We start from the raw sequence: 26,777 nt of genomic DNA, 5'->3' as shown, positions 1-26,777 counted from the left end.
TCCCCGGGAGGAGGCAGGTCTGTCACCTGGGTCCACAGGCCTGGCAGCACCATCTCTTCCTTGAGGGTGGCCAAGCCCTGGCTTTCAAGGTCTCCAAGGCCAGGGCTGACTGCTCATGCTGTAGACCAGCGGCTGCTTATAATAGCTGACAGCCACAGTCCCCAGAGCCTTCCCTGGGTGGCAGCTCAGAAGGAGCATGGTGGAAGCGAAGGATCTCCTCCGAGCCAGCCCCTGACCCCGCATCCCCACCCGCTCCCCCTGTGCAGCCTTCTTGGTGTGGTCCAACACATCTCCGGGCAAGCTGAGGCCTGCCCTGTGTTGATGAATAGTCATGAGGAATAAAGGGGCGGACCCAGGTTTGTTGTTGGATGCAGCCAGTTGACAGAAATAAGGGAGATAGGCAGGGTGAGAATACCAAGCCTCAGCCCACACACTGCTGAGCATCCTAGGCTCCTGCCTTCCTAGCCACAGAGCCTCACCCCCCCCCAGTCCACCCCACCCAGAAGCCACCGATCCGCCCCTACCCCACCCAGCCACCCAGACCCATGCCTCGTCCCGCGGCACACCAGCTCCTCAGCGTGTGCAGACCCCCACGAGCCTACCATGCTTTACGTCGGTGACCCCATGAGACACCTTGCCACGGTAGGTGTGCTGCGCCTGGTAGAGGGTCTGCTTAGAGGCCAGGTGCCATGCATCTCAGGGTCTTGGCAGGATCTGCCATGGTCGGGGCTCAGAGAGACAGGCTCACCTGCCTCCCTGGTCAGGTGCCTGCTACCAGTTGGGGTGACCAGAGGCATCGGGAAGGCTGGAGGCGGATCCTGGGCTGGAGGGTGGACGGCCCTGGTTCTGTTCATCCTGGTGTAGCTCTTGAGGACCAGAAGCTTCTGGCTGAGCAGCGAGTGGGAAGCTGGATGAGAGGCTCGGCTGGTATCTAATCGGGGTGGGTGAGCTACTGCCCCTACCCTGTGAGCTGGGTAATCCTGAGATCGCTTTTAAGGCTGGACGCTCTGGCCATGCTCAGGGTCCCTGAGCTATCCTGTCCTTCCTACCCAGCTGCCAAGGATTGTGTGCAAAGAGGTCATCTTTGCTTTGGGCTTTGGTGTGAAGCTGCCCCGCCCTGCCGAGAGCATCCTCTCGGGAATTTGTTCACTTGACAGCACAGATGGGGCATTTCTCGTAGCCATGGGTTCTTCCCAACGTGGGTGTGATGGGCTGGACCCAAGGTTGCCGATCACTTCTCTCATTCAGGTACAGTTAGCCTGGCAGAAGGGCAGAAGGCAGAAGGGGCCACAGCCTGTGCCTGGCCTGAGCCCAAGGGACTTGGGCTCATTTCCAGACTTGCCAGGTCCCTGGGGTCAAGCAGACACCAGGCTGCTAATTGAGCAGATGGAGGCCTTGGTGCAGCTGCCCCACATAGAGCTATTCCTCCTTTAGGGGATCAGGAAGAGTAAGGGCCATTGGCACATACACTGTGTAGGGACCCTGCATTGGGTAAAGAACTGTGGGAGGCTGGCGGAGTTCAGGTGTGCCCAGGATAGGAGCCACACGAGTACAGCGCAGCAGATGCCTTTGTGAAAGACCAGAGATCTTTACAGAGCTGCAGCTCCTAGCAGTGTGAACAGAGCACACACGCACATGCACGCGTGCACACATGCATGCATGCACACTCACACATATGCACACACGTGTGTGCATATGTGTCGATGCATGAACATGTATTGGGACCGCAATTCTGCCCTTTCCCCCAAATCCAAGGAGAGGGTCCCCTTCCTTCCCCTGTCGGTCCTCACCTACATACTCTTTAATTCATCTGTCCGCCACTGTCACTGTGACTATCAGCCTGGGCTCCCTGGGGGGGCAGCCTTCAATTCTCATACCCAGCTTTGGGCTGTATAGTTTACTGACCTCTGAGGCATCTGGCTGCCATGTGTAGAATTAAGGAACTCCTCGGTGGCTAATCTGGAAGACAGAGAGCAGAAGGACCTCAAACGGAACAGGACCAGCCATGAGAACGCAGGTTGAATCATGGTTCTTCATGGATGCCCTTCCTGAGGCAAATAGGAGACAGAGATCCACTGTCAGGGCCACACAGAGACCTGCGTCCAAAATAGCCAGTGACTCCCACCCTGCTGCCACTGTCCTGGGTCCCAGAGCCAGCAATGGCTACCATGTTATGCTATTTTTCTCTCTGTGTGTTATGTTGTGGTGGCGGTGGCGCGCGCATGTGTGTGCCTGTGCACGTGTGTGTGTGTGTGTGTGTGTGTGTGTGTGTGTGTGTTGTGGGTGTAAGTGTAGGCGAGCGGTGAATCTGGGCATCACTCACTAGGAGCTGTCCTCCTTGTACTTTGAGGCTGTCTTTCACTTGTACCTGGGGCATGCTGAGCAGAGTAGACTGTCTGTCTGTCTGTCGGTTTATCTCTGCTTCCTGGCACTAGACTTACGAGCACACGCCAACATGCCTGGCCCTTTACATGGCTGCTGGGGATGAACTCAAGTCCTCATTCTTTTGTGGCACACACATTGCTGAGTGAGCCAGCTCTCCAACCCCGTGGCCTTTCTTTTTAGAGTAAGGACGTGGTGGTTTTCTCTTTTATTCGTTGCGTCACCATGGCCACCATGTGCCCCTATGCATTCGTCCCAACACAGCGGTGCAGCCCAGGGTTTCCTGGGCTCCAAACTTCTCCCTCTGGGAGCTGGGCTGAGCCATCATCCTAACTGAGTGGGTGACTCAGTTTCCTTATTTCTTCGTGACCTTGTCCCGGTGAGTGAGAGGACCACGTGGGAGAGACCAGCCTTCGGCTCAGGATACGTTAGAGTCAGTATGAACCACAGATTCGCTGGTACATCTTTTACACCCATCCGCCTTTGTTGTCCCTGCCTGATTGTGGCAGCCACTTGGGAGCCCACAGGCAATCCCTGTCTTTGGAGAAATGACTTATTTTCAAGGTCTGATCCCTGGGTGGATTTTCCGATAAGTGTACCCCATCTTGATTTAAAGTCCAGTACGTGGATTCAGACTTTACCTCTGGTGCCCACCAGCTATGCCTTTTGGGGGAGTGAGGTCACGTGTTGAAGCACGGTTTCCTTCTCTGAAAGCAGGGTGGTACTAACTCTGATGCCTGCTCAGGCCGCAGAGATGAGCTGTGAGGTCCCAGAGAACTCGCCTGGCTGTGGCTGTGCCAGCCCTTTACATGACTGCAAGAACTGGGCATGAGCTCTTCCTCCTACAGCTGCCTATGCCCCAACTCTGCTTCTCCTCCGCCTCCCTCTGCAAGGGTGATGCCCACAGCTTGAGTTCAGCCCTGAATGACATGTGGGGTGGGCTTGGTCCTCCTGCAAGCAGGGAGCCTGCCTACAGCATAGAGCAGGGAGCCTATCTATAGTGTAGAGCAGGAGCCGGTCTACAGCATAGAAAAGAGTTGAGGGCCACTGGAGCTGGACCTGCTAGATGGGATGAGATGAACAGGAACATGTTGTAGCCAGCAGTATCCCCGGACACCCCAAACTCTTAGCTTCTTCCTCAACTCAATTTCCAGTTCTTCTGTGTGTGTGTGTGTGTGTGTGTGTGTGTGTGTGTGTGTGCCGCGCGCGCGCGCGACTACACACACACATACAGAGAGAGACAGAGACAGAGGAGAGAGAGAGAGGAGGGAGAACACACAAAGATGGAGGGACAGAGAGAGACCGAGACAGACAGAGAAGGTGGGGGAAGGGAGGGAGGGAGAGAGAATGTTTCAGTCTCCCCAGGATACAGGCAAGTGTGTATGCCCTGGTTTTTCTGTGTCTGCTGTGTGGCGTGGGCTCAGCTGCCTCTGCAGATAGACCCAGCGTCATGGTTGCACGACTGGTGAGCCTGGCCGTTCCGTCTCCTAGCACAGCACACGTCATCAAACAGTGGTGTGTGGATGCTGTGTACTCTTGTGTGAGGTCCCAGGAAGCACATGTGTGGGGCCCCGGTCTGGGGTCCACCGTGTGCCTGGAGCAGGCTTCCCTGTGCTCCTGCAGGAAGCTTCTGAACCAGAGGAGCCCAAGGAATGGCCCCAAGTGGGAAAAGGTAGCTAATGCAACGGGAAAAGGTTGTAGAGCAGAGGGCTGGAGCTGGCTTAGGTTCTAGAAAGGCAGGGTGCAGTGCTGGGCCCTGACCGCAGGAGGGCAGAACTGAGACTGGGAGAGACATGTGGTCCAGATGTGGTCCAGATGTGAGGCAGGCGGGGGACTCGCTGAGTGGCTGGATGTCAGGAAAGTGTGACAGTGGCCTTGGGGGCGTTCGACTGCGATGGGGAATTGCTGAAGGGGCCTCGGGAGTGAGCCCTGTGGCTCTGCAGTGTTTGGGGTGCATGGCGGTCGAATAGTTGAGACATAGAGAGTGGCTGTCAGGTAGGAGCTGGACACAGAGTGTGGAGTTCCTGAAGCAATGAAAGGGAGGAGGAAGAGGGGTCTGGTGGCTGGGACAGGGCATCTGTGGAGATGGTCAGGCGTGAGACCTGCAGAGGACCAGGACGGGACTGGAGGACAAGGCCACGGTTGCCTTAGGAACCTCTGTATCAGTGGCCAGAAAGGCTGCAGGGTTCTGTGTGGGCGGCGAGCAAAGAGCCTGAGCGCAGGAATGGGGGTGGCCATGTGGGCACCCATATGTGGGAGTCAGGTGGGTGGGATGGTGTGGAGACGGACGTGAGTGTCATTTAAGTCAGGGATGGGGGAGCCGTGTGTTGGGAGGGTGACCTGGGCCAAGGGGCTCCACTACGAGGTTATGAAAGGGACCAGAGCCAACCCCAGAGAGGGTAGAACGCAAGTAGATAGGAGGGAGAGGAGGCATGCCCGCTGGAGCCTGATCCAGGTAGGTCACTCTGGGCCAGGTCATCTCTCAGTCCCCTTGCTGGCCTTGTTGTCCGGGGATATACCCGCTTTCTTCCTCCCTCCCAGCTGATGGGGTATTGGCTCACGAAGCCAAACTGAGCTCCGTGTCCACCTGGGCAACATTATCTCAGCCATGAGATGAGAGGTCTTCTGTTCTCTTTGCCCAGACCCAAACCTTAGCACGATCCCTGACCCCCTTATCTATGCGGCAACCATGTGTCCAAGGGCCACAAGGGCTTCTGTCAGTCGCTAACCCTGGGCAAGCTGAACCCAGGCTCAGACATGCCTACGGGAGAACACTGGGGTTCCAGAAGCTTCCTCGCCCTTAGACATGCACACAACCGCTGTCCTTCCTGCTGTTACGTGTCCTCCACTACCAAGCAGGGGTCCATGGAGACCTTGTGCATAACCCTTTTTGCTGAACCCTGAGTTATGAGCCCCAACCCTTCCTGATGCATCCATCACCCAAGCACTTGCTCTTGGCCCTTGCTCTGGCCGGGGTTTAGAACCACACCACATCCCACAAGACCTTTGGGGGCCAGGGGGCAGCTTCCCACAGACTAGAAACCATAGCAGCCCTTGCCTTTCCCAGAATCCCACCCTACCTGGACAGTGTTCTCCCATCTTTCCTGGAGTCCCTGGGCTCATTTGCTGATTGGCTGGATGGCTCACTCATCGCTGTACTCGGCGAGAGCCGAGGACCCTCTGGCAAGATGTGGCGTAAGCAAAGCAGGGCCAGAGGATGTCCTGAGTGCATGGGCAGCTTCTGTCCTCGGCTCTCATGGCCCACCCCCAGCTTACACTGGGCAGCCTTCTCCCTCTCTGGGTCCCAAGGCAGTGTCACAGTCTCACTCTGGGCGCTGCAGGTGACATACTTGGGCCCACGTCACCCTCTGTACATCACCGTTGTCATCATCTAATTTCTCAGAGCAGCTTCTCATCCCGTGTTCCATGCCACCCTAAGATCTAGGAAGAGATCGGGGGATCCTCACTGACTGGCCCCAGGCTGTCCTCAGCTGGCTCCATGGGCAGGACAGATGGACAGAAGGGCAGTAAGGGGGATGCAGGAACATGGATGCTGAGTTCCAGAGCGCAATGCACCCAGGGAGAGGAGCTGGCAGAGGCATGCCCCCTCCTGCATCTTTCTCAGAGAGCCACCTCCCCTATAATATTGGGGTACACTCAGGCGATCTAAACATTTCTGTGAAATCGCTGCTGCCTGTATCGTGCCCAAGAGATGAGGGGGCTGGCTAGAGACCCCTAAGAATGTTCTGCCCTTCGGTACCCAGGGTTCAGGCTGTGCTGGGTGGAGGGGTGGCCTGGGCTTCACAGTGGGTCTTGCAGACACATGCCTGGCAGCTGAGTGGAGCTTCTGGGGGCACGTTTCCCGGGTGTGAGGTGTGGAAAGTTCCACATGGCCCTGGCATGGGACCGGGCTCTGCCTCAGCGGGCAAAAGGAGGGTGCTATGTGCATACCTCCAGGGAGGCAGCCGTTCCCCCCATGTGCAAGTCGTGTCTTGTTGACATTTCCATCCGTTTAATCATAGGCTCAGATAGACTGTGGGAAACACCATCGGGATGGAGGTCTCCAGCAAGCACCAGGATGGCTGTCTCCACAGGGCCAGGCTTCTGTCAGTCACTAACCCTGGGCAAGCTGAACCCAGGCTCAGACATGCCTACGGGAGAACACTGGGGTTCCAGAAGCTTCCTCGCCCTTAGAAGAATCCACACAGCTTCAGCTGTGTCCTAGAGACAGGAGAACCCTGTCTCCCCATCCCTCAGTGCTGGGCCCAGAGCGGAATGAGTGTGATACTTGCCCCAAGGTGAAGGAGAGAGGCTCAGGGGGGAGCAGGTTCCTGCAGAATACTGAGACCCCATGAAGCAGCTGTGGTCACAGGGCCACAGCACCCATACCTGTTCCAAATGGGTGATCGCTACTTGGCTCCTACCCAGAGTAAGGGAGCAGAAAAGGCCATGGCTGTGCAGAGCCAGTGCCCAGGGGCTGGGTCTTACGTTGAGGAAGTGGCGTTGGAACATGAACTAACAGAGGCAGCTCAGGGGAGCCTGAGGGACCACAGCATGTGGTCTCTGGCATCTAACTCCTTTCTCCAGTTCCTGTCCCAGCTACTTCTGTGAGAAAGCCAGGGTGCACCACAATTGTCCTGTCATCCACAGGAGGGGACACACAGAGGCCAGGGTGGTTTTCAGGAGGGAGGAGGAAGTAAAGGATGGAGGAAAGGGAAAAGGGACAGACCAAAAAGGGAGGAAGGGAGAGAAGAGGGAAGAAAGGAAGGAGGGGGAAAAGAAAGGAGGAAGGAAGTGATGGAGGGGGAAGGAAGGAAGTGATGGAGGGGGAGGGAAGGAGGGAAGGAAGTGATGGAGGGGAGGGAAGAAGGAAGGAAGTGATGGAGGGAGGAGGGAAGGAAGTGATGGAGGGGGAGGGAAGAAGGAAGGAAGTGATGGAGGGGGGAAGGGAAGGGAAGGAAGGAAGTGATGGAAGGAGGAGGAAGGAAGTGATGGAGGGGGGAAAATGAAGGAGGAAGGAAGTGATGGAGGGTGAAGGGAAGGAAGGAAGTGATAGAGAGGGAAGGGAAAAAGGAAGGAAGTGATGGAGGGGGAAGGGAAGGAGGAAGGAAGTGGTGGGAAGAGGGGAGGAAGGAAGACGGAAGTGGTGGGAAGAGGGGAGGAAGGAAGGAGGAAGTGGTGGGAAGAGGGGAGGAAGCATGAAGGGGAGAAGGGAAGGAGGAAGAACCTAGACAAGGTCCCTCCTGCTGGGGCACAGTGGACATGGGTGGGTGGGTGCTCCAGACTCTCCAGTTGTCCTGCGTGGTTATGAAACCATGTCCCCCTCCGTGCACATAAGAACCTCAGGGAGCAGGGTGGGAACTCTGACCTCAAGGCCGCTGCTGCAGCCTCCTGGATTTGGGTCCCCAGCATCATCTCTGTGAGCCTGATTGAGGAGAGGAATTGGCCAGACCAGGTGGGCTGTCAGAGCAGCTGTGGGCTCCACATGAAGCTGGAAGGAAGCATGATGCCTTCCCAAAAAGACATGCTGCATCCAGGGTCGAGAAGCTTGGGTGCAAGGCATGCTGCATCCAGGGTTGAGAAGCTTGGGTGCAAGGCATGCTACATCCAGGGTATAAAGATGCTTGGTTGCAAGGCACGCTGTATCCAGTCCGTGGCGATGCTTGGGTGCCCCTGGCAGGCAGACAAGCCCTTGGCTGGTGACTGTGGATCAGGAACTGATTGTCACTTTAGTGAGTGGTTCTTTTTGTCTGTGGAGATCTGGAGGCTTCAGTGTGGGCTCTTCAGAAGCAGCAGCAGAGCCTGGAGCCTGTACCCGTCCGAGATGGTAGAGTATGGAGGCAGCCAGTGTCCAACTCTCTTGTGGTGCCATGTGCCATCATGATCATGATCTGTTCCCGTTTATCCATATGTATTGATTTCTGGGTCCCTCGGTATCATCACCCCGTATCACCTCAATGTAAACTGAGGCAGAGTGATCACATGAAGATCTTGAGTTCTGTGTGAAGCAGGTGGGGGAACGGAATAGCACCACCTTAGGTGTGTTACACAGAAAGCAGGAAGGGAAGCCCAGAACCCTGGGACAGCTGGAGAGCACACCAGGGCTTCCGGGAGGTAGGGCACCTTGGCAGGCTGATCTTGTGATGAGGGATGGACAGTGAACCCAGTCTGCACCCTAGGCCTCTGCATTTAATTTTGACATCCAGTACACGTGACAAGCAGGTTTTTCCGTTGCCATTTTCATTAGAGAGAGAGAAAAATATCACCTTTCTGGAGAATGTTGCATGTAATGTGGAAGGAAGTACGTGCCCTTGGTTGCTAAGAGCTGGGTGTAGCCAGTCCACCTCTGTGGTCCATCTTGGTGTTGTGGGCTGTGACAAAGGCTGTCACGGCTGGTGACATCAGAAGGAAGTAGTAAGGCAGGTGCCTGCTCCCAACCTTTAAAAAGACGTCCATTTTCAGATCAGCTGGGATTGCGTATGGGGTTGAAACAGTTAAGATGCGAGATGGGGATCGTTAACGTAAGTAAAATCACAGCATCCACTTTTACATGTGAGGGCAGAAGCCTGAGAGCAGGGAGTGAGCGTTTCCTTGTCTGGTCAGGACAGGTGATTGGTGAAAAGAAAATGGGATGGATGGTGGAGGCCCTGCCCTCGATCCAGCACTGAGCAGGAAGAGCCTGTCCCCCTGGGCACTGTGGTCCAGAGGGACAGTTGTCAGCGGGGTCTGTTACACCCAGCCAGAGGTTCTGAGCACCCTTTTTCACGCCAGGTGTTAGTACCCGTGGCGCACATCCAAGAATGAGACCCCAGATGCTATCTAGGGACAATGAAGTCTATCCTGAATGGAGCTCCGTGGCCTTGCTGAGCCTTTGGTGCTGGCCTGGCTTCTTGTGGGCAGCAGCCTCCGCCCCTTCCTCACTGGGCCTTGCACCAGTGGGTTGGTGGTGATGTACCAGTGCAAGGCTGTGGAGCTCCTGGATTGCGGTGTCCTGATGGTTGAACCAGGGTTATTCCTCTTGATGAATAGCCATAGGGCCTCTTGCTTCCAGACCCCCCATAACCATGCTACAAGTCATGTATGGATTTCATTCCCACTGTGCAGAAGAGAAAAATGGAGGACCAGGGATGTGGAGCCATATCCTAGCCCTCTCCTCTTCCTGCCGCCCCCCACCCCCTGGAACACAGTACTCACCCTGGACTCATCCTGTAACCTAGCTTAGCCGGGAGAGAATGCTGGGGCATTGGATTAGTGTTATCCAGCTTGGGGAGCTGGAGGTCCAGTTGTGGGTGTCCTGTTCTCCATGACCCTCTGCTATAGGGCGAAGTCACCAGGCTGCTGTCACCCCAGGCATGAAGAGACTAGGGAAGACAAGGTGTTAGAACTGAAGTCTGAGCCCAGGGGAAGAGGGCAGAGTACTGATAGTCTTGCTCGCAGCAGATCTATATGCAGGAACCAAGAAAGAGACCCCGGAGACTAAGGGGATGGGAGACTCTTTGGAGAAAGCCTGGCCTTCTCTGTAGAGGGTGTGGCTCACAGGGACCCCGTCTGCCTGAGCTCAGGCCGAATCTTACCCTCAGGTGCCCTGGGGTTGGCAAGATGACCCCAGCCCCTCCAGATGAAGTCTAGCATGTGACAGAGATCTGGGGGTGGGGATGTGTTCTCCTCAAACCCCCAACCCCATTAGAATGATTGTCCTCCACCCTGATTTTGGGGTTCCCCATAGAGGCTGGTCCACTAGTGGCCTAGACACTGGAGGAAAGGCCACCCGCTGGCTCCATGGCTCCCTCATTCCTCAGGGCCTCCTCAGGTCACGCCCAGGCACCCCACATGCACATGTAGGCACATGTGGGCCGCCGCGGGCCGGGCAGGTCCTAATTAGCCCACTATCTCCGAGTTCTCATTGAAAGCAAAACAAACCGAAAAGGTTCGGGTTTTGCCTAGGTTCTTCCCTGAGGCCAGTGGGCCTTGTCTGGGCTTCCGGGGGAAGGGGGGCTCTGGGCCTGGGGGACCCCTGTGCTTCTGTGTGGACCTGCTTAGGCTTCCCTGACAAGGCTCTGCTTTCAGAAGCCTGACTGCCGGCAGAGATAGGGAACCAGACTGAGCCCCACAGTCTGGCAATGGGGACACAGGAGTGGTTACTCCCCGCCCCCCCCCCCAGCCTCAGGGGAGGAGGCAGCGTTGTGTAGAAGGTCTCCTACACCTTGCAACCACTGGGGTCTTTGCCATCTTCTGGAGGCATGATAGACGCCAAGACCAGACTGTGAGCAAGTGGGAGGTGTCCCTAGGAATGTAAGAAAAGAACAGGCAGGACAGGGCCAGCATTCACTACACGAGGGGACAGGTTGGTCTGCTGCCAGCCCGGTGCCCCCAAGCAGGTCATCAGAGGTCTGCTTCTGTGAGACAGCCTCAGGTTCACCGTGCCGGCCAGGTTCTGCCCGCCAGCTCTGAGGGCCTGCCTTCTGGAAGCGCCGGGTCCCTACTGTAGAACGCTCCTCACAGATGCTATCACTGTTCCTTTTGGTTCAATGACTAAGTCCTTGGCACCCACCTCCAATCATTGAAGAATGCAGACAAGTTAAAATATGAACCTCACTGCCATGGGCTTGTACCCTGCTTCTGAGCAGAGAGACAGGGCTCCCTGCCCATCAGGGATAGGGCAGAGAGTGGGCATGGAAAGGCTGCTACTACCCACTGCCTACTGCCACTGTCATGACCTCCCTCCCCGAAGCCCTTCACTGGGAAGACATGAGGTGGTCCTGACGCCCCATCCTGGATCTGAAACATTACCAGGGAAATCCTTTCCCTGAGGTCCAGAGATCCTCCTGGAAGACAGGAAACGTGAGGTAGACCATGGTTCATCTGCTCTCGTTCCTAGACAACCACACCAGAGAGAGCTGTCTTCCTGACCATTACCTAGATGTGTGAAGCCACCACCAGACTTACAATCTTGCCGTCACATTCATTCACTCACTCATTCATTCATTCCCCCGCTCCTTTGTTTGGACGGAAAATGCCTTAAGCAGCCATTCTGAAATGCGGGACGCTCGGGGAATACAGTAGGTGGGAGCCTGTGTCTGTGGGCTCCTTGTGTCCATGGTGTCCTCTTCGTCTCTGTGGCTCTCAGGGTTTGCGATTGTCTGTGGGGCCATGTGTCTACCGAGTCATCTGTCTGTGTGTTCTTCTGTGTCCATGGGGTTGTCTGGATCTATTAAATCCTTTGTGTCCTCAGGATCTGTCTGTGGGAACTCTGTGTCTGTAAGTTCTGCATCCTCAAACTCTAACGACTAGGGACCCACAAATATTTGGAAAAATTGCATTTGTACTGAACATGTAAAGACATGGTTCTCTTCATCCCTTAGCAGTGCAGTCTAATGGCTGCACAGCAGATACAGCGTGTTCGGTGTTGGGAGCAGCTAGGGGATGTGTGTGTGTAGGCTCCTTCCTTACTATACCATTGTCTGTAAAGGAGGATGTCCACGGGGTTCCTGGGCCTGATGGCTCACAGGAAATGAGAGACAGTGTAGAATGTGAACCATGTATGGAATTCTGAATTTCAATAGCTCCATTCACATGGTAAAAAGAGAGCCAGCTCTGTGGCTCTGTAGTGGAGTGCTTGCCTGCCACGTGTGAAGCCTGGGTTCAGTCCCCAGTACTGCACCATAGAACAGATGGAAGGAGTTGGTGAATATAATCAATAATTACTCCTGCCAACCTGGGGTCCTCTCAGTGTGGGACAGGGCACCAGGACTGAGGTGTCAGGCCTGCTTTCTATGGCATAGAGTCCTTGCAGTTGGGATACTTTTCTTCAGATGTTCCAACCCTTTGTAGACATTGGTCCAATTCACAGGACTGTGTGGGTCCTCCCAGGCTCGATGTTGGGTAGGGGGCATAGGAGTGACACCTCCCAGTGGGGGCCAGTGGAGGGGCACTAGGGCAGGACAGAGACCGGAGCCAAACAAAGCTAGCCCCTCTGAGCTCAGCAGAGTCTGTGACAAGACCAAGGGACAGGGTTCCACGGGTAGGGCTGTGGCTTACAGGAGGGCTGCTTGTAGCACCCAGAAGTGTTTTAGTATGGAGAGATGTATGCAACCGTCCGTCGCTTCTGAATCGTTCCCACCTCGCTAGGGAGGAATAATGCCTGACTGAGCTCCTTCTGTGTAGCCTTTCTGCCATCTCCTGCTCTGGCTTCTTTTGCCTGTTCTGGGTGGGCTTACCTACACCAAGTGTCTGCTCAGAGCAAGGCCCTGAGTTCCATCCACAGAGCTGCTGTGTCTTCACAGCCCTAGTTGGCAATGGTCTTCTAACTCATCTGTCTACTCGCCTGGGGTAGGAGGCACCAGGGTCCTGAGACACAGAGAGTTGGGGAAGTGTGGGGGTCAGTCCAGGGCTAAGGAGAGGACTCAGGGGTCAGCATCTGGACCCAGCCATCTGTTTTACCATGGAAATGGGCCCCCCTGCCAAGGTCTATTCATCCAAGTCCAGCAGGACCTCGCATACTTGGAAGAAGCTGGGTCTTAGACATTGGCTCAGCTCAGCTTTTGCTGAGATCTGCTCTGCACGGTGGCAGCTAGCTGCCCCAGTGTCCCAGAGCTGTAGCCTCCAAGGAAATCTCTTCCTGGTCCTCGGAGGCTTGGAGTGCAGAGACTGCACTGATGGCAAGAGCCAGAACTTGGGACTGAAGAGACTTGGGGCTCAGTGGTTAAGAGCTCTTAATGCCTTTGCAGAGGACACTGGTTGGTTCCCAGCACCCACAAGGCAACTCACAACCACCTGTTAACTCCTGCCCCAGGGGATTTGATGCTCTCTTTGTTATTGAATCTGGGGTTGCACCCTGCATCCTGAGCCGGGTTTGGCCACCCATACTCAATACTCAGTAATCCAACTGAAAAAGTCAAATGAATAATGGAAAGCAGAAAAACTTGTATTCACTGCGGCCACACTGGGGAGCAGGACAAAGTGAAAGTAAAATTTAAATAGAGGGCCAAGAAATTTGCATATCTAAGCATCCTTAGGTCAAGGTGTGGTCCAGCCTACCGGATGACCCATTCCCAAGCTCCAGTCTCAGTTGGGGGCGAGTTAGAACTGTGTAAAATCTCTTTCCTAGGGACAAACTTCCATCTGGGGGCCTTTTCCTTCTCCCAGCATGAGATTCTTGTGGGAGGGGGAAACCCCATTTCTTTGGGGGTCACTGTTTTAATACTGTCATAGTCAGACCGAGAGGCACAGGTTTCTCTTTAGAATATCTTCATGGCAGTATCATTCATAGCTACAGTTACATCTTTCTGGTCTGCTTCCACATGGGGCCCGGATGTGTGTGCATACACACACGCAAGCAAACACACTCACACACATAAAATAAAAATAAATATTGAGCCAGGTGGTGGTGTCGCACGACTTTAATCCCAGCACTCAGGAAGCAGAGGCAGGAGGATCTCTGTGAGTTCAAGTCTAACCTGGTCTTCAGAGCGAGTTCTGAGACAACCTGGGATACACAGAGAAACCCTCTCTTGAAAAGCCAAACAACCAATCAATCAGCAAGTAAATAAATCTTAAAAAAAAAAAAAAAAAAAACAACCAAAGTAGAACCTGTCACTTGCCCCTTGGCTGCTCAGTTCCCTTCCTCCTGCTGGGGGGCAGCCTTTGTAGGACCCTTCCCCTGTATTGCTTTGCATCCTGTACTCAAGGACACTTGTCACGTCACTGCCATCAAGGACTCAGGGTGTACCACTGGGGCCTTGGCGTCACCAGCCACTTTGTGCAGCTGTCCTCCATCCGAGGACTGAGGTGCAGGAGGGGCTGAGCACAGGCCCCCATGAGGAGGGAGCACCGTGATCTGGAGCACCCTGCAGAGCCCTGGAACTTAGAGGAGGCAGGCTAGTGGGAGGGGATGTATACAACAAGACTCCAGGTTCACAGGCCTCTCTGAAGAGGTCTGAAAGGGACACTTCGCTCCGCGATGCGATCTCCACCATCTATCCAGTCCCTGCTGTGTTGCTGGGGCAAGTCATTTCCCCCTCGGAGACTAGAGGTTCTCATTCATGAAGTGGGCAGTGCCCCTCCCCCCCTCCCAAACCCACGGAAGTCCAGGTCTACAGAAAAGTTCACCAGCTTGGAGAGGATCAATTAAGCAACTCTTTTAGGGACCCACTCTGGCCAGCACCAGCCACTGGTACTGTCCTCCCAAATCCTTCCTGCCTGACGCCTTTGGATGTGGACTGAGAGTCTTCCAGTTGGTATCTGTTCAGACACCCAGGGCAGGGAGGTGGGGCTTCCCTAAAGTTCCTGGGACAGTAGGGCCCCAAGGATGGTGAAGGAGGGTCTCACTGAGTTGATTGGGGGGGGGAGGGCTGGGCTGCCTGGGCTGTCTTAGAGAACCAGCAGGGATGCTCAGAGGAGTTGCCAACCCAGGAGGAGTGGGGAAGTCATTGTAATGGAGATAAAGCCAACAGCTTAAAGAAATTCCTTTAAAAGTGGCCATTGGGACCTCTGGGACTGACGGCAGCTCACCTCTGCCTTGGCTATCACTCAGAAGGCTGAGCCTAGGAGTCACAGTCTTCCAGGGTACCCATGTTCAGAACCCAGTGTATCCAACCCAGCCTTACAAACAGGCTACAGGCTCTTTTTGATCTAAGTGGCACCGCAGCTCCTCTGCTGCCCTCGGAACACAGCGGAGCCCACAGGGGTCTTGGGCTGGGAACCTTCCCAACCAATGAGCTCCCCTCCAGGTAGGAGTGCAAAGCCCCAATCCACCTTGCTGGCAGCTGGGTGGATCCCCAGAAGCCCTGGCACCCGGGAGGCAGACGGAGAGGGGCAGGCGGGAGAGGTGAATATGCGTTTATCCCAACACAAGTAGTGACCTGTTGGGGTGGGGTGGGGGCCCCAGGAAATATTTGGGATGACTTGGAGCCGGCTGGCCCTTTAAGGCTCCTGTAACAAGACACCTCCCCAACGGGACAAGAGCTGGAGCTGGGGCTTCCACCTTAGCCCTTGTTTCTCCCCTCCCTCCTCCCCCTTCCTTACCAGGCCCAGTTCAATTTGCTCAGCAGCGCCATGGACCAGATGGGCAGCCGCGCGGCCCCGGCCAGCCCCTACACCCCAGAGCACACTGCCAGCGCACCCACCCACTCGCCCTACGCTCAGCCCAGCTCCACTTTTGACACCATGTCTCCAGCGCCTGTCATCCCTTCCAACACTGACTACCCTGGCCCCCACCACTTCGAGGTCACCTTCCAGCAGTCGAGCACAGCCAAGTCAGCCACCTGGACGGTGAGTAGCTGTGTTGTCAGTGGGCATCTGGAGGGTGGGCGACGGGGCAGAATGCCACGGTCCTGGCACTGAGGTCTGTCTGAGCACACATGCTGTCCACATGGGATTCCCACCTGGCCAGAGCCAGGAGGAGCGTCAGGCAGGAGGCGGGCCCTGGGGCTGGGCAGTGTGGGTGTGCCCATCCCTCGGACGAGACGTGTGGCCAGAGTCAGCCAGCCTCCCGTGGGTCTGGGAAGGTCGGGGCAGGAAGAATGGCCGGCTCTTTTATGCTCAGTGCCTAGAAATCTATTCTGAGCGGAGTCCCGCAACTCCGCTGAGTCTTGGGGGCTGCCTCCTCCAGGTGATGTGGCCACTTGCTGGTTGTGGATTCGGGGCTTTGCTCTCATTGCATTGCATTGGCTTGGGACCGGATCTCCAGGGGTGTAAGCGCAGTGCCCGCAGTGCCTCTCTGGTGCTCTGGCTTGTGGCTGGGAATTAGCTGACGTTGATGAAACACCCCCTGCACACTTGTCGGGAGTTGGGTATCCAGCTAAGTGCCCAAGTCTGTTCTTGTCCCCATTGCACAGCCAGGGAAGCTGAGGAGTGAGAAGGCAAAGCAGCCTCCTCAGGGTTATGCAACTAGGTAGCAGAAGCTGGGTTTGGGACACAGTGATCACTGCCTCCATCCTTCTTAACCTCCGAGCATCCAGGCTGTCTCCAGGAGTAAGGGCTGCGGGAGGAGCAGAGACCTCGGGGATGCTGTCTAGATGTGCAGGGCACTGGGCAGGAAGGACAGTCCCAGAGCCTAACCCTGCACCAGCTGGGGTGGTAGGAGGTGCACTGAGGGGTACTGGGTCATCCACTGAGCAGCATCTTCATCATCCATCCACCTCTAGGGAAGAGCCAGAGCTGGGGCCCTGACAGTCTCTGCAGTGCAAGCTCGTCTCACATCCTCTGCTAGATGGGAGCAAGCCCCTCCTGGGGCTCATTCCCAAAGCCTAAGCTCCGCTGTTGCCAACATCTTTCCCATTCTCGGGAGACTGAAGAGCTGGACAGAGCCAGGCCCCATGTGCTAGAAGATGATCAGTCTAGTTGGCTCAGGTCTGGTCTCAGGCCTTGACCTCCTGTGGTTTCTTTTGGCTGCTGTTCGAGTGGGCTCCCCAGCTTCTGGCCCATGGTTAAGTGATGGCTGAACCCAGCTGCTAGAGCTCTGATAGGCTCCCAGGGGCCAAGAGGGTCTGGGTGGCTACAGACAGCGCCTCATCCCCAGCTAATCTAGACCCGTGTGTTCCCTTCTCCCCAACCACAAGTTATTGCTGACTGGGTGGTGGCGATGAGGGTCTGAATGAGGTGGCACACAGCTCCTACTCCTACACGATGAGCAGTAGAGATGAGGGAACCATCCAACATGGTCTCCCGAAGTTGGGCTTTCTTGCTGAAGGTCTCTTCTTCTGTGTCTGTAGCTGGGGCGTAGTTGGGGGGTGTGCCCCCCAGACTCTTCCTTCGCCCTGGCTGAGTGACCTCCAGGCACTCCAGGTGCAAGAGGCCCTCTACACCGCTCGTCGCCTTTCAAATGCATTCCCCAAGTCTCCCATTCTTAGGGTGAGGCAGGGTCCCAGTCTGTCAACAAGGTCTATTGGTGTCTGCAGGAAGTCCCCCAAGTCCTGGGAATGATGCAGCTTGTGGGACTGCCTCCCTTCATCTCATTGCCTGAGGATGTTGATAACGTGGTTAGTCTCTGCCATGTTGAGGGTCCAGGGTGCCCCAGATGGCCAGAGAGACAGGCACTGCCATGGCCTCTGGCTTCCTCCTTCCACCTTTGGTATTGAGTCTCCCACAATGGTTTGTTTCCTGCGGCCCTGCTCTAACTGCTCTCATGGAGTAGTCTGCTCAGACTGGAGACCGTCCTGGCTGGCCAGACATAAGCCAGGGAGTACTGAAGGCTTGACCTTTCAACCCAACCTTCACCCAATGCCAGGGCAGCAGAGCTGAGCTGTCAGGCAAGAGGATGCTATTTCCTGCCCCCTCTCAGCCCTGCCACAGGGGGTGGAGGTGGGACCCACATCGATAATGAGATTTTTGGCACCTCGGCGATCTGGGAGCAGACACCCAAGGGTTTTTCTCAGTGCCTAAGGAAGGGGCTGGCAGGGGCTGCTCTCGGTCCTGGGGGTCCAACTGTGTGGGCGCTGCCCAGACTTGCCACCTAGGTTTCTGCACACAGGCCCCCGCCACACCACTGGCTGGTAACTGATAGATAATTCATATCTTTCTCAAGTACAATCCCATATTGACTGCTGCCTTCATTCCTCTCGGATTGGCAAAAACACCCTCACTGGCCTCCAAGTGACCACAGCTGTTAATGGGGCCTTTGGCTTTGGCGTTGTTGAAGCCACTTTGGCCTTTCTAGCCCCAGAGGATCTGCTTGCCCCAATCAGCTTCCCACAGCCTGAAGATCTGCTTGTGCAACGAAGCATCTGCGCCCTCAGTTCATGGCCCTGCATGAACATATACACACATGTATACATGTGCTCAGGGTCCCATAGGCGTGGACACCTTATGCACACAGGTACACAGATGTGTGTAGTGCATACACGTGTATCTATGAGCACACAAGGATGTAAACATACATGTGCACTGGGACCTATATATGTGGATACACAGAAGCACACATATGCCAGTAAACACACAGACATGTCAACAAGTGTGGATGAGCGTGTGAGGACACACGCTAGACTCTCTGGGTGCTGCCCTGAGTTCTGACAGTCCCTTTCCTCGGCAAAGGCTAAGCAGCAGGGGATTGGCCAGAAGAGGGGTTTACATTGGGTGTCGGGTGGACAGCTGGTCTAGGGAGTCCCTCAGCAGAGAAAAGGAAGTAGGACAACTTCCTGTACACATCCGGGCACTTCCTGTACACGTCCTGTACACTTCCTGTACACATCCGGACAGCATGATGAGAGAGATGGGTGTCCGGCTGCCGTCCAGCCCCAGGGCAGCCCCTTCACATGGGTTTGTCTTGCTGAGAGAGGTGGCTGTCTTCAATATTGGGGGCATTTAGAGGCAGAGTTCTGTGGTTAGGCAAAAGAGCCCCCGTGGATGGTAAGCCTGGCCTGGTAGAACCACAGCGGAAGGCTGTGACGTGGCCAGCTTGCTACAGAGGCAGCTAGAGAGGAGGCCAATAGTGAGGGCGTGTTCATGGATGGCTTGACTGGCCTGGGAGCCTTGTGGATGAACAGATGGCTTGGGCATGGCCCCAAATAACCCTCAGCTACCCTCAGCCTCCGTGTGTGTGTGTGTGTGTGTGTGTGTGTGTGTGTGTCTGTCTGTCTGTCTGTGTCTCTCTGTGTGTGTCTGTGTCTGTCTGTCTCTCTCTCTCTTGAGAGAGAGTGACTACCCACCCACCCACCAGCCCCTGGCGGGAAGCACAAAGCCTCTGTGAGGGATTCCTGGGGAGGACGGGGCTGAGTCAACACTGATGGATTTGGAACAAACTTTCCAGCCCCTCGGAGGTTTGCATGCAGAAGAATAGAGGAGGTGTCCCAACATGATTGTGGTATCAATTGCGTTATCCTAAAAGTTTATGGAATGCATAAATGGAATTAATACCTTTTACTGGCACTGGGAGCAATTATGTATATTTAAAGCCTAGAGAAGAGTTCTAACAATGTTTATTGTGGAGATGAAACGTGAATTATTAGGGGAAACAAGAGCACTTAGAGAGGAATTACAGCAATTGCTCATATTGTGTGTAGCTTTGCAGGAGAAGACGGGCTCCCGGTAGGCTGGCCCTGGGTCTGTGCTGGGTATCCTGCAGCAGAGCTGAACCCTTGTTCTCTCCTCCACTGATGGGAACCTTTGGTTCCCAATGAGCACAGAATCTAGCCTGGAGACTCTGGACCCTTGGATCCAACTGTGGCTAGACACTGGCCATCTGGTCCCTATGTCTAAGGACGCTCCCCACACCTGTTCTAATAGGAGACAGGAGACAGGGCACCTTGTGAGACAGGACTCTGTTCCATGGGGCTATGGAGGAACTGAGTTCTGATTCACACATTGCATAGAACCATCCATTTTTCGGAGACTCGGCTGTGTGGACTGGGAGTGTGGTTCCTGGTTCACTCCTGTTTTCCCCGCTCGGGCAAGCTGGTGTGACCCTGGAAGGCCCAGAGCTGACACTTCCATAGACTCTCTCATACCAGTTTATGCCGCACTGAGGAGAACTTTGTGGAAGAGTGGCTAGACTGGGGTTAGGGACGACTCCCTGTTTCTGGTGCTCTGTGTGGCTGATACAGGCACGCATCTCAGGAGCCCTGGTCCCATCTCTCAGCCTGCAGTAGATGCATGTACTGCCTTTCCCACTTTATAGATGAGAAACTCAGGAGGTGGGTCCAGGGCAGGTCTCACATCAACACAGGGCAGAGATGGATGGTAACCCAGTGGGACTCAATGCCTGCCCACTGCTCCGAGGGATGGTTCTGAGACCTCAGGAGCTCTGTGGACAATAGTAAGAAAGCTTTGACACTCAAGGGCTCTCCTGCTTATTTCAAAGAAGGGAGCGTGGCTTGTTCCTCAGCACCTGGAGGGCTTCTGTTACCACTCATGGCAGCAGAGAGACACATTATCTGCCCACCATCCACCCTGAGTAGATTTTTCAATGCTTTCCAGTCAGAACATTCTAGGGCTGATGGATCTCCAAGGTGAACAAGCCAGCCAGGTCTGTGGACCACCTGTCTCTCCTTTCCCCATTGTTGATCTATGGTACACTTGCCCTGCTGGACCTAGCCTTGCCCATCATACCTCAGGTCTGCCAACACACTTTACAGCTGGGTGGGAGGTGGGGGGGGGCAGGGGGAAGGGACGTCCATCATAGGCTAAAGCTGGACAGGGTTTGGAGAACAGAGCAAGGTGAGCTCCAGGGCTGAGAAGTGAGTTGTATTTTGCATACCTGCCCCTCCAGGCTGGTGGTATGTTATAGGAGAAACACTTGAAATTTATCAGACTTCCACTTTGGAAACTAAGCTAAGCTAATCTTAGGGCGCATATGGGGTCACTCCAGAATAGTTGTCTGTGCCCTGTAGGCCCAGACCCTGTCACTTCTTCCTGGGAAAAGCCAATGGCCCATCCAGGAACTCCGTTGCTTTTACGTGAGTTGGAATATTCTAGGCTTTGAGAGCAGGGAGGAGGGGGCCTTCCGCCACCACCACTGATCAGGACAAGAAGACTTGGTAGGCCAAGCCTGGTATTCCGAGACCAGGTAGCGGGTTGTGAAGCCGGACTGTACAGTACATTTGAGGTCAGAGAAGCTCTTTCAAAAAGTTTCTGGGGTGGAAATAAGGCAAAAACCATTCAGTGACGTGAAGCCCGGGCTTACCGCTCAGTGCCTGGCCTGTGTACCTGCCTTTCCACCAGCAGTGTGCACTGTATCTGTTCACACGGTGTCCTCGTGTGCTGGACAGCCTAGGGGTCCCGCTGAGCCATGGGAGGGTGAGACGGGGCTGCACTCTGCACCCGGTCCTGGTTCCACAGAAGCTCCCAGTCTGCTGTGCCATGCTTAATGCTGGATTGAAGATTTAGATGCCTGAATGTTCCTCTTCCAAAACTACAATAAGGTGCCCAAAGTTCAATGGAAACTGATCCTCTAACCAGCTATATTGTCTATAGCACTCCCCCAACACAAACACACACACACACACACACATGCATGCACGCACACATGCATGCATGCACACATACACACATACACACACACACTCACACCCATATGCACGCACACATTCACATACACACGCTCACCCATACGCACACATGCATGCACACACACGCTTACCCATACGCACACATGCATACACACATGTACACATACACACGCACACCCATACGCATGCACACATGCACACACGCATACCCACACACATGCACGCACATATACACACATGAACACACCCACATGCACGCACACACGCACACCCATACACAAGCACACATACACACACACTCACCCATATGCACACATGCACACCCATACATACATCCCCAACCTGCCCCCCTGGCACTGGGCTGGCACTGGGCGTCACTGACCCCCGAGACTGTGTGGGAAGCCATGGTCCTGAGAGAAGGACCTGGCCAAGGTGGGTGTTTAGAAGGGAGGGTCACAGCTGGAGTGGAGATGGGGTGTGTCAGACTGTCCTGTGATGCCCTGCAAACCTCATGGGGACAAGGTTGATCTGCCTGTGGAAGCTGCAGTTTGAGGATGGATGGGTAGGGACTTCACCACTGACAGCCAGCCAGCCTGCGGGGGCTCCACACTGTGCACAGAGCAGGCGGGCTGCCAGCCTCCCCGTGGGACCCTGTGCTGTGAGTCCCTTATCAATGGCTACCCCACTGATGGCCAAGACACAAGACACGGGTCCCCTGCTGCCTGGATTGGGAAGAAGGGTGACTGACATGGGGAGATTAGGGTGCTTAGGACCCCATCCTATGTATTCCTAACACTTCCCTGCTGCGCGGTTCCTGAGGTCCCCAGATGACTCTGGGTCCTGGAATAAGATCAGATGTCCAAGCGAGGGTACGTGACAGTCCCTCCTAGGGAAATCTCAGAAAACCCTGCCAGTGGCCCTCTGGAGCCAGGCCATCATATGGCACTTGTGCAACGGTCAGCTCCCTGGAGCCTCCACTCACCCTGATGACTTGATGTCAGGGGAGACACCCCCATCTGGCAGCTTCCCCTTCCCCAGAAACATAACCCCAGCCCAGAACCACCTGTCTTTCCTGGCTGTGGTGTTGTGCTAGGCCACCTGACTGTCCTCTTAACTAACCCAGTCTGTTAGTATAAGACTCTGATCTCTGGCCAAGTCTGGTTGAAACAAAGGGCCAAAGGTTGAGGTGTCAGATCTTGAGAGGACAGAGCCAATTCACACTCACTTCTAAGACTTCTATGACCTCCCCGTAACCCAAAAGGCGGTGACCCCACCCTACAGCAAGCCCACAGCACCACAGCAACAGATAACCAGGCAGCACCATCCAACTCTAGACAGTCTGATGCCTTCCCCAGGGGATGGATGGGTTCTAAACCCAAGGCAGTGGGCCCCCTGTAGTACCACACTACCTTACTTTCCGTTTCTGGCTGCTACCATCTGGGGCTATTGTCTGTCCTAGCAGCTCATAGGACTCTACAAACCCCTTGCCTAATTACCAAGACAGACAAAGAGACACATGGGGTGAGGTGGGGGTTGGGGAAGGAATGTGTGTGACAAGGTGGAGGAAGGGTATAGCTTCCTGGTCCTCTCTGGCTCTGCCCTCTCTGGGCACTATCTCCAGGCACGTCCATTTGTTCGGAAGCTGACCAAGCCCTGTCTTTTGGGGTTTGTGAAGAGGCTTCATTGTGTAGCCTTGATTAATCACCTGACACTGGGGACTGAACCGGCCTTCATCCTCTCCAGTCTTCCCCAAAGGCTGGGACTGGGTCTTTCCAGGAGCCACTCAGAGAAGCAGCCTGCAGCCCTCAGCCAGTCATTAGCAGAAAAAAAAGGCCCTGTTGCTTTGAAGAGACCCTGGATCCTAAGAGCTGTTTACCAGGAACCAGAGATGTACAGCAAATGTAACATTACAAGGTCTGGTTACTGATCTACCCCAGCTCAGCCGGCAGCTTTTGTAAGCCAAGCTCTAATTCCCAAGAAGTCAGAGTGGACCCAGGAATCTTTCGGAGAAAGCAGCATGGACAGACCCCTCAGTCCTGCATCCCTGCCAGATTCCCAACCATCGTCCTCCCTTCTCCTCTGAGACAACTCTATTGGGCCCCCACACATAGCTATGGATCTGGTTCCCAGCTCCCTGACCTAGGGCAGAAACTGCTGGAAGGTTCTCTGCTCTTGCAGAGGATAAGCAGGCCCAAACACCGTGACCTGGGGCTCTGTGACTCTGCAGTCTTGGTATAAAAGAGGACACTGGCTCCCAGGCTACCAAGGTGCCTGTATGGCTTCTGCTTGCCCACTTGCTGGAATAGGCTGCCTACCTCCTGAGGGGTGTCCCAGCTAGGTCCTGGCCTGCCTGTCCCCGGGGGAATGGGTCTTTGTGCACAGACTACGGCACTCCACTCACGGGACAGTGGTCCGGCTTCACGTCTACCTCCTGGGTATCCTCTGCTCTTCCTTCAGACTGCTGCTCTTTAGGGACAACTTCTGCATCTTTATTGCACTCTTGGTAGGGCCAGGCACTGGAGCCTGGGGCCTCCAAAGATGGGTTCAGAGACCATAACTTTCCCTGCCTCAACCAATATCCTGGCATGGAGGTCTTCTGGCAGTGGCTGGGTGACCAACCTGAGCATCGTTCCCCTCCCTAGGGCTTAGGTTTAGACCTCTGTTTTATCAGAGCTCCCTAGCCTGTGTAAGAACACACCCCTGCTCTCAGATGTCCTGACTGAGCATGGAAATGAGTGATCATGATGGTGAATTGTGCCAGCCAAGGCCGAGATGTGCCCACAGAGTGGCTGCCCAGAACCTGCTCTTGGCTGACGGGATCCACAGGTTTGCATCTCTTGCTGAGGCCTTTCTTTAGGAGAAAAAAAACAACAACAAAACAAAACAAACAAACAGACAGAGGGGAGATAGAACTTCAGGACTGTGGCCCTGGGTTCCCCAGACTTAAAAGACCAGTCTGAGCTTACCAGATTCTGTCCTAGCAAGAGTAAAAACCTGTGACTGTGGGGCTGATTCTTAAAGGGGTTCAGAGACCAGAAACGTGCGTGTACACACACACACTATGTAAAAGTGGGCTATAAAAAAAAATAAAAAAAAAAATAAAGCCCCCACCACAGCCTTTCGTTCAGAATCTGTCCTGACAGATTCACCCAAGCTGGTTAACGGTATTTGCGGTTTGCAAGATGCTACATGTCCTGAGAAAATGACAGACAAGTTATTATCACCTCCCCCACTGTCCTCCTGCCTAAACCTGCCTGTGCCGGGCACCCAGCTGCCGGGAGCGGGTGCGAGGAAATTAACAGCCCTGTGCCGCGCCCGCCCCCAACGCCCTCCCACCTACCACCCTGCACCAGCCCTGCCAGGCTAGGGGCTTCCAGCCAGGCCGCGACCATTTTGGACTGAGGTGGGGGCAGGGAGGGAGGGAAGGAGGAGGGGTCGGGAGAGGAGCCTCGGCAGGAGGGACGTCTGCTCTGCTTCGATGTTGGGCAAAGCATTTCCTGCAAGCCCCGCGGAACACACGCATCCGCGAAGGCAAGTCTGGACGGTTCTGTGTCAACAGCCGAAGATAAATAAGATTTTATCAGCTCTGCATCTGTTGAAACACATCCATCTAGCGGTTCTAGGGAAGGAGAGGCAGGAGGAGGGCAGCAGGGAGGAAGCATCGTCACGTGACACTCTGGAAAAGAGATAGCCTCCCGCCCCTTCTTCAGAGTCTGACCCTGAGGGCCGACCCCCAAAAGCTCTGTTCAGGAAGGGGAGTGCTGGCGACTTCTTGGTCTCGGGACTTGAGTATCCTGGAGTCTTTGCCCTGTGGCTGCTGGTTTTACTGCCTGACCTGTTGAGGTGTCGGAAGACCTTGGTATCCCTTCCTGAAATTCCCCACCCCTGGCTAAAATAGACTCCCACAGATTTAACCTGTGGACAGTGTTGGGCTGGCAGGTAGGAGTGGGTGCCCCGATGCCTCCAAAGCCATTGGAGTAGGGATGACACCTGAGGCTGCAGAAATGAGGGGAGGGGCCTCCTGTAGCTTTATCCTCGGACTTGGGCTCCCCTCCACATGGACTCTGTGTGAGACTTGCCCCACCAAACGACTTCACATCCCAGCTCTCATTCTTTCTCCGAGAGATTACCACGCCGGCCGCAGCCGCTCTGGTACCAGGGACAGCTCCCGGCTCCTCCCCAGGGTGGGGCATCCATGGCTCGTCCCTTACCAGCCCTGCTGTGCTGAAACTTATGGCTTTCTCCAGACCCCAGGGCCCCACTGTAAGCCGTGGAGGGCAGCAACACTTCACGCTCACCCTGGGATGTCCGTAGGCACAAAAGCCGCTGCCGGCCTCTGAGGAAGAGGGTCAGGCCTTAGCTACATGTGGTCACAGCTGGTCAGTGGCAGTGCATGGCTTGGGGGTGTAGCTGAGTATCTTAGATCCTCAGAGAGCAGTGATGGGGGTGGGGAGGCAGTGTCCTGCAGGGCAGGGTCAGGGCTCCAGGGATGGGCACTGATAAGGCAAGGTTGGAAACCTCACACTGCTCAGGAGTGGGTGAGTGAGGGAAGCTCTGTGGCAGGGCTGTGCCCAGAGCCTTGTTCCACCCTGACAGGAACACAGAGGTGAACCGAATGCACCTTCCCTCCCTCCAGGCATGTTTGGGCTTCCCAGGAATGTGGCCTCAGGGCACCATTACACCTGGCCTGCTCCCAGCCCATTATGGCTCAGGCCCTGTGGGTCTATGACCCCTTCTCAGGTCATGAGCCAGAGCATGGGAGAGGAAGGAACCTCTGGGTAGTCGTTTCTGGAAAGGCCACTGTAGGAGACCCCAGGGTCCCGTCAGCTGTGCAAACCTACGTCATGTGCCTCTCCCTGCCTTTCCTTCCTTGCATTTGCCCATGGTATATGAGATTCCAATAAGTTCCTTAAGGGATTGGGGTGGTCAGGATCCTCCACCGTCCCTTGCAAAGGAGAGACTCTTGGTGTGTGAGCATCACCTGCTCTTTCCACTCTTGTTAACAGCTCGCCATCTCTGGCCTCGGTTTCCCCAACTGTCACAATGGAGCATGGTGAACATTTTCCAGGTTGCTGCTGCTGCTGTAACTCATGATCCTGAGTCAGTGGACTTTAAGAGGGAGTGGAGCACCATTTAAAACAAACAAACAAACAAACAAAAAGCCTCTAAACCCAGGGCCAGGGACCTCCCTGCACTTGGGGAGGAAGGCGTGAGCCTCCGGGGATTCCCAGAGTGAGAGCGAGCAGAGGGTTGGCTAGCATGCAAATAAATAGACATAACCAGAGTGGCCTCAGCAGGGCCAGTTCAGTCCTCAGATGGGTGACCTGGGACACAGGACATGGATGGGAGCGTTCCGTTGTCCCCGGTGCAGACTCTGGCACGGCCTCAGGTCCAGTCAGGTTCTAGGATGGGGAAATGCTTGGCTGTCTGTACTTGGTGGCTTTCGTTGGGACA

The 26,777-nt window shown here is 55.1% G+C and overlaps 1 protein-coding gene across 2 annotated transcripts in view; it reads left to right on the top strand.

Moving 5' to 3' along the window:
- The first annotated feature begins 499 nt into the window (after positions 1–499).
- The window catches only part of Tp73 (tumor protein p73), a 35,269-nt gene continuing 8,991 nt past the window's right edge, over positions 500–26,777 (top strand). For both annotated transcript variants that reach the window (XM_051173941.1, XM_051173942.1), the window contains exons 1-2: positions 500–642; positions 15,409–15,651. In XM_051173941.1, coding sequence (XP_051029898.1) covers positions 604–642; positions 15,409–15,651 — 282 coding nt within the window. In that variant the 5' untranslated portion in view covers positions 500–603. The remainder of the gene's footprint in view (positions 643–15,408; positions 15,652–26,777) is intronic.

This window comes from Phodopus roborovskii, unplaced genomic scaffold, assembly GCF_943737965.1.
Source record: "Phodopus roborovskii unplaced genomic scaffold, PHOROB, whole genome shotgun sequence".
NCBI lineage: Eukaryota > Metazoa > Chordata > Mammalia > Rodentia > Cricetidae > Phodopus > Phodopus roborovskii.
Note: the sequence above shows the minus strand (reverse complement) of the source record. Positions and strands in the feature narration are given on the sequence as shown.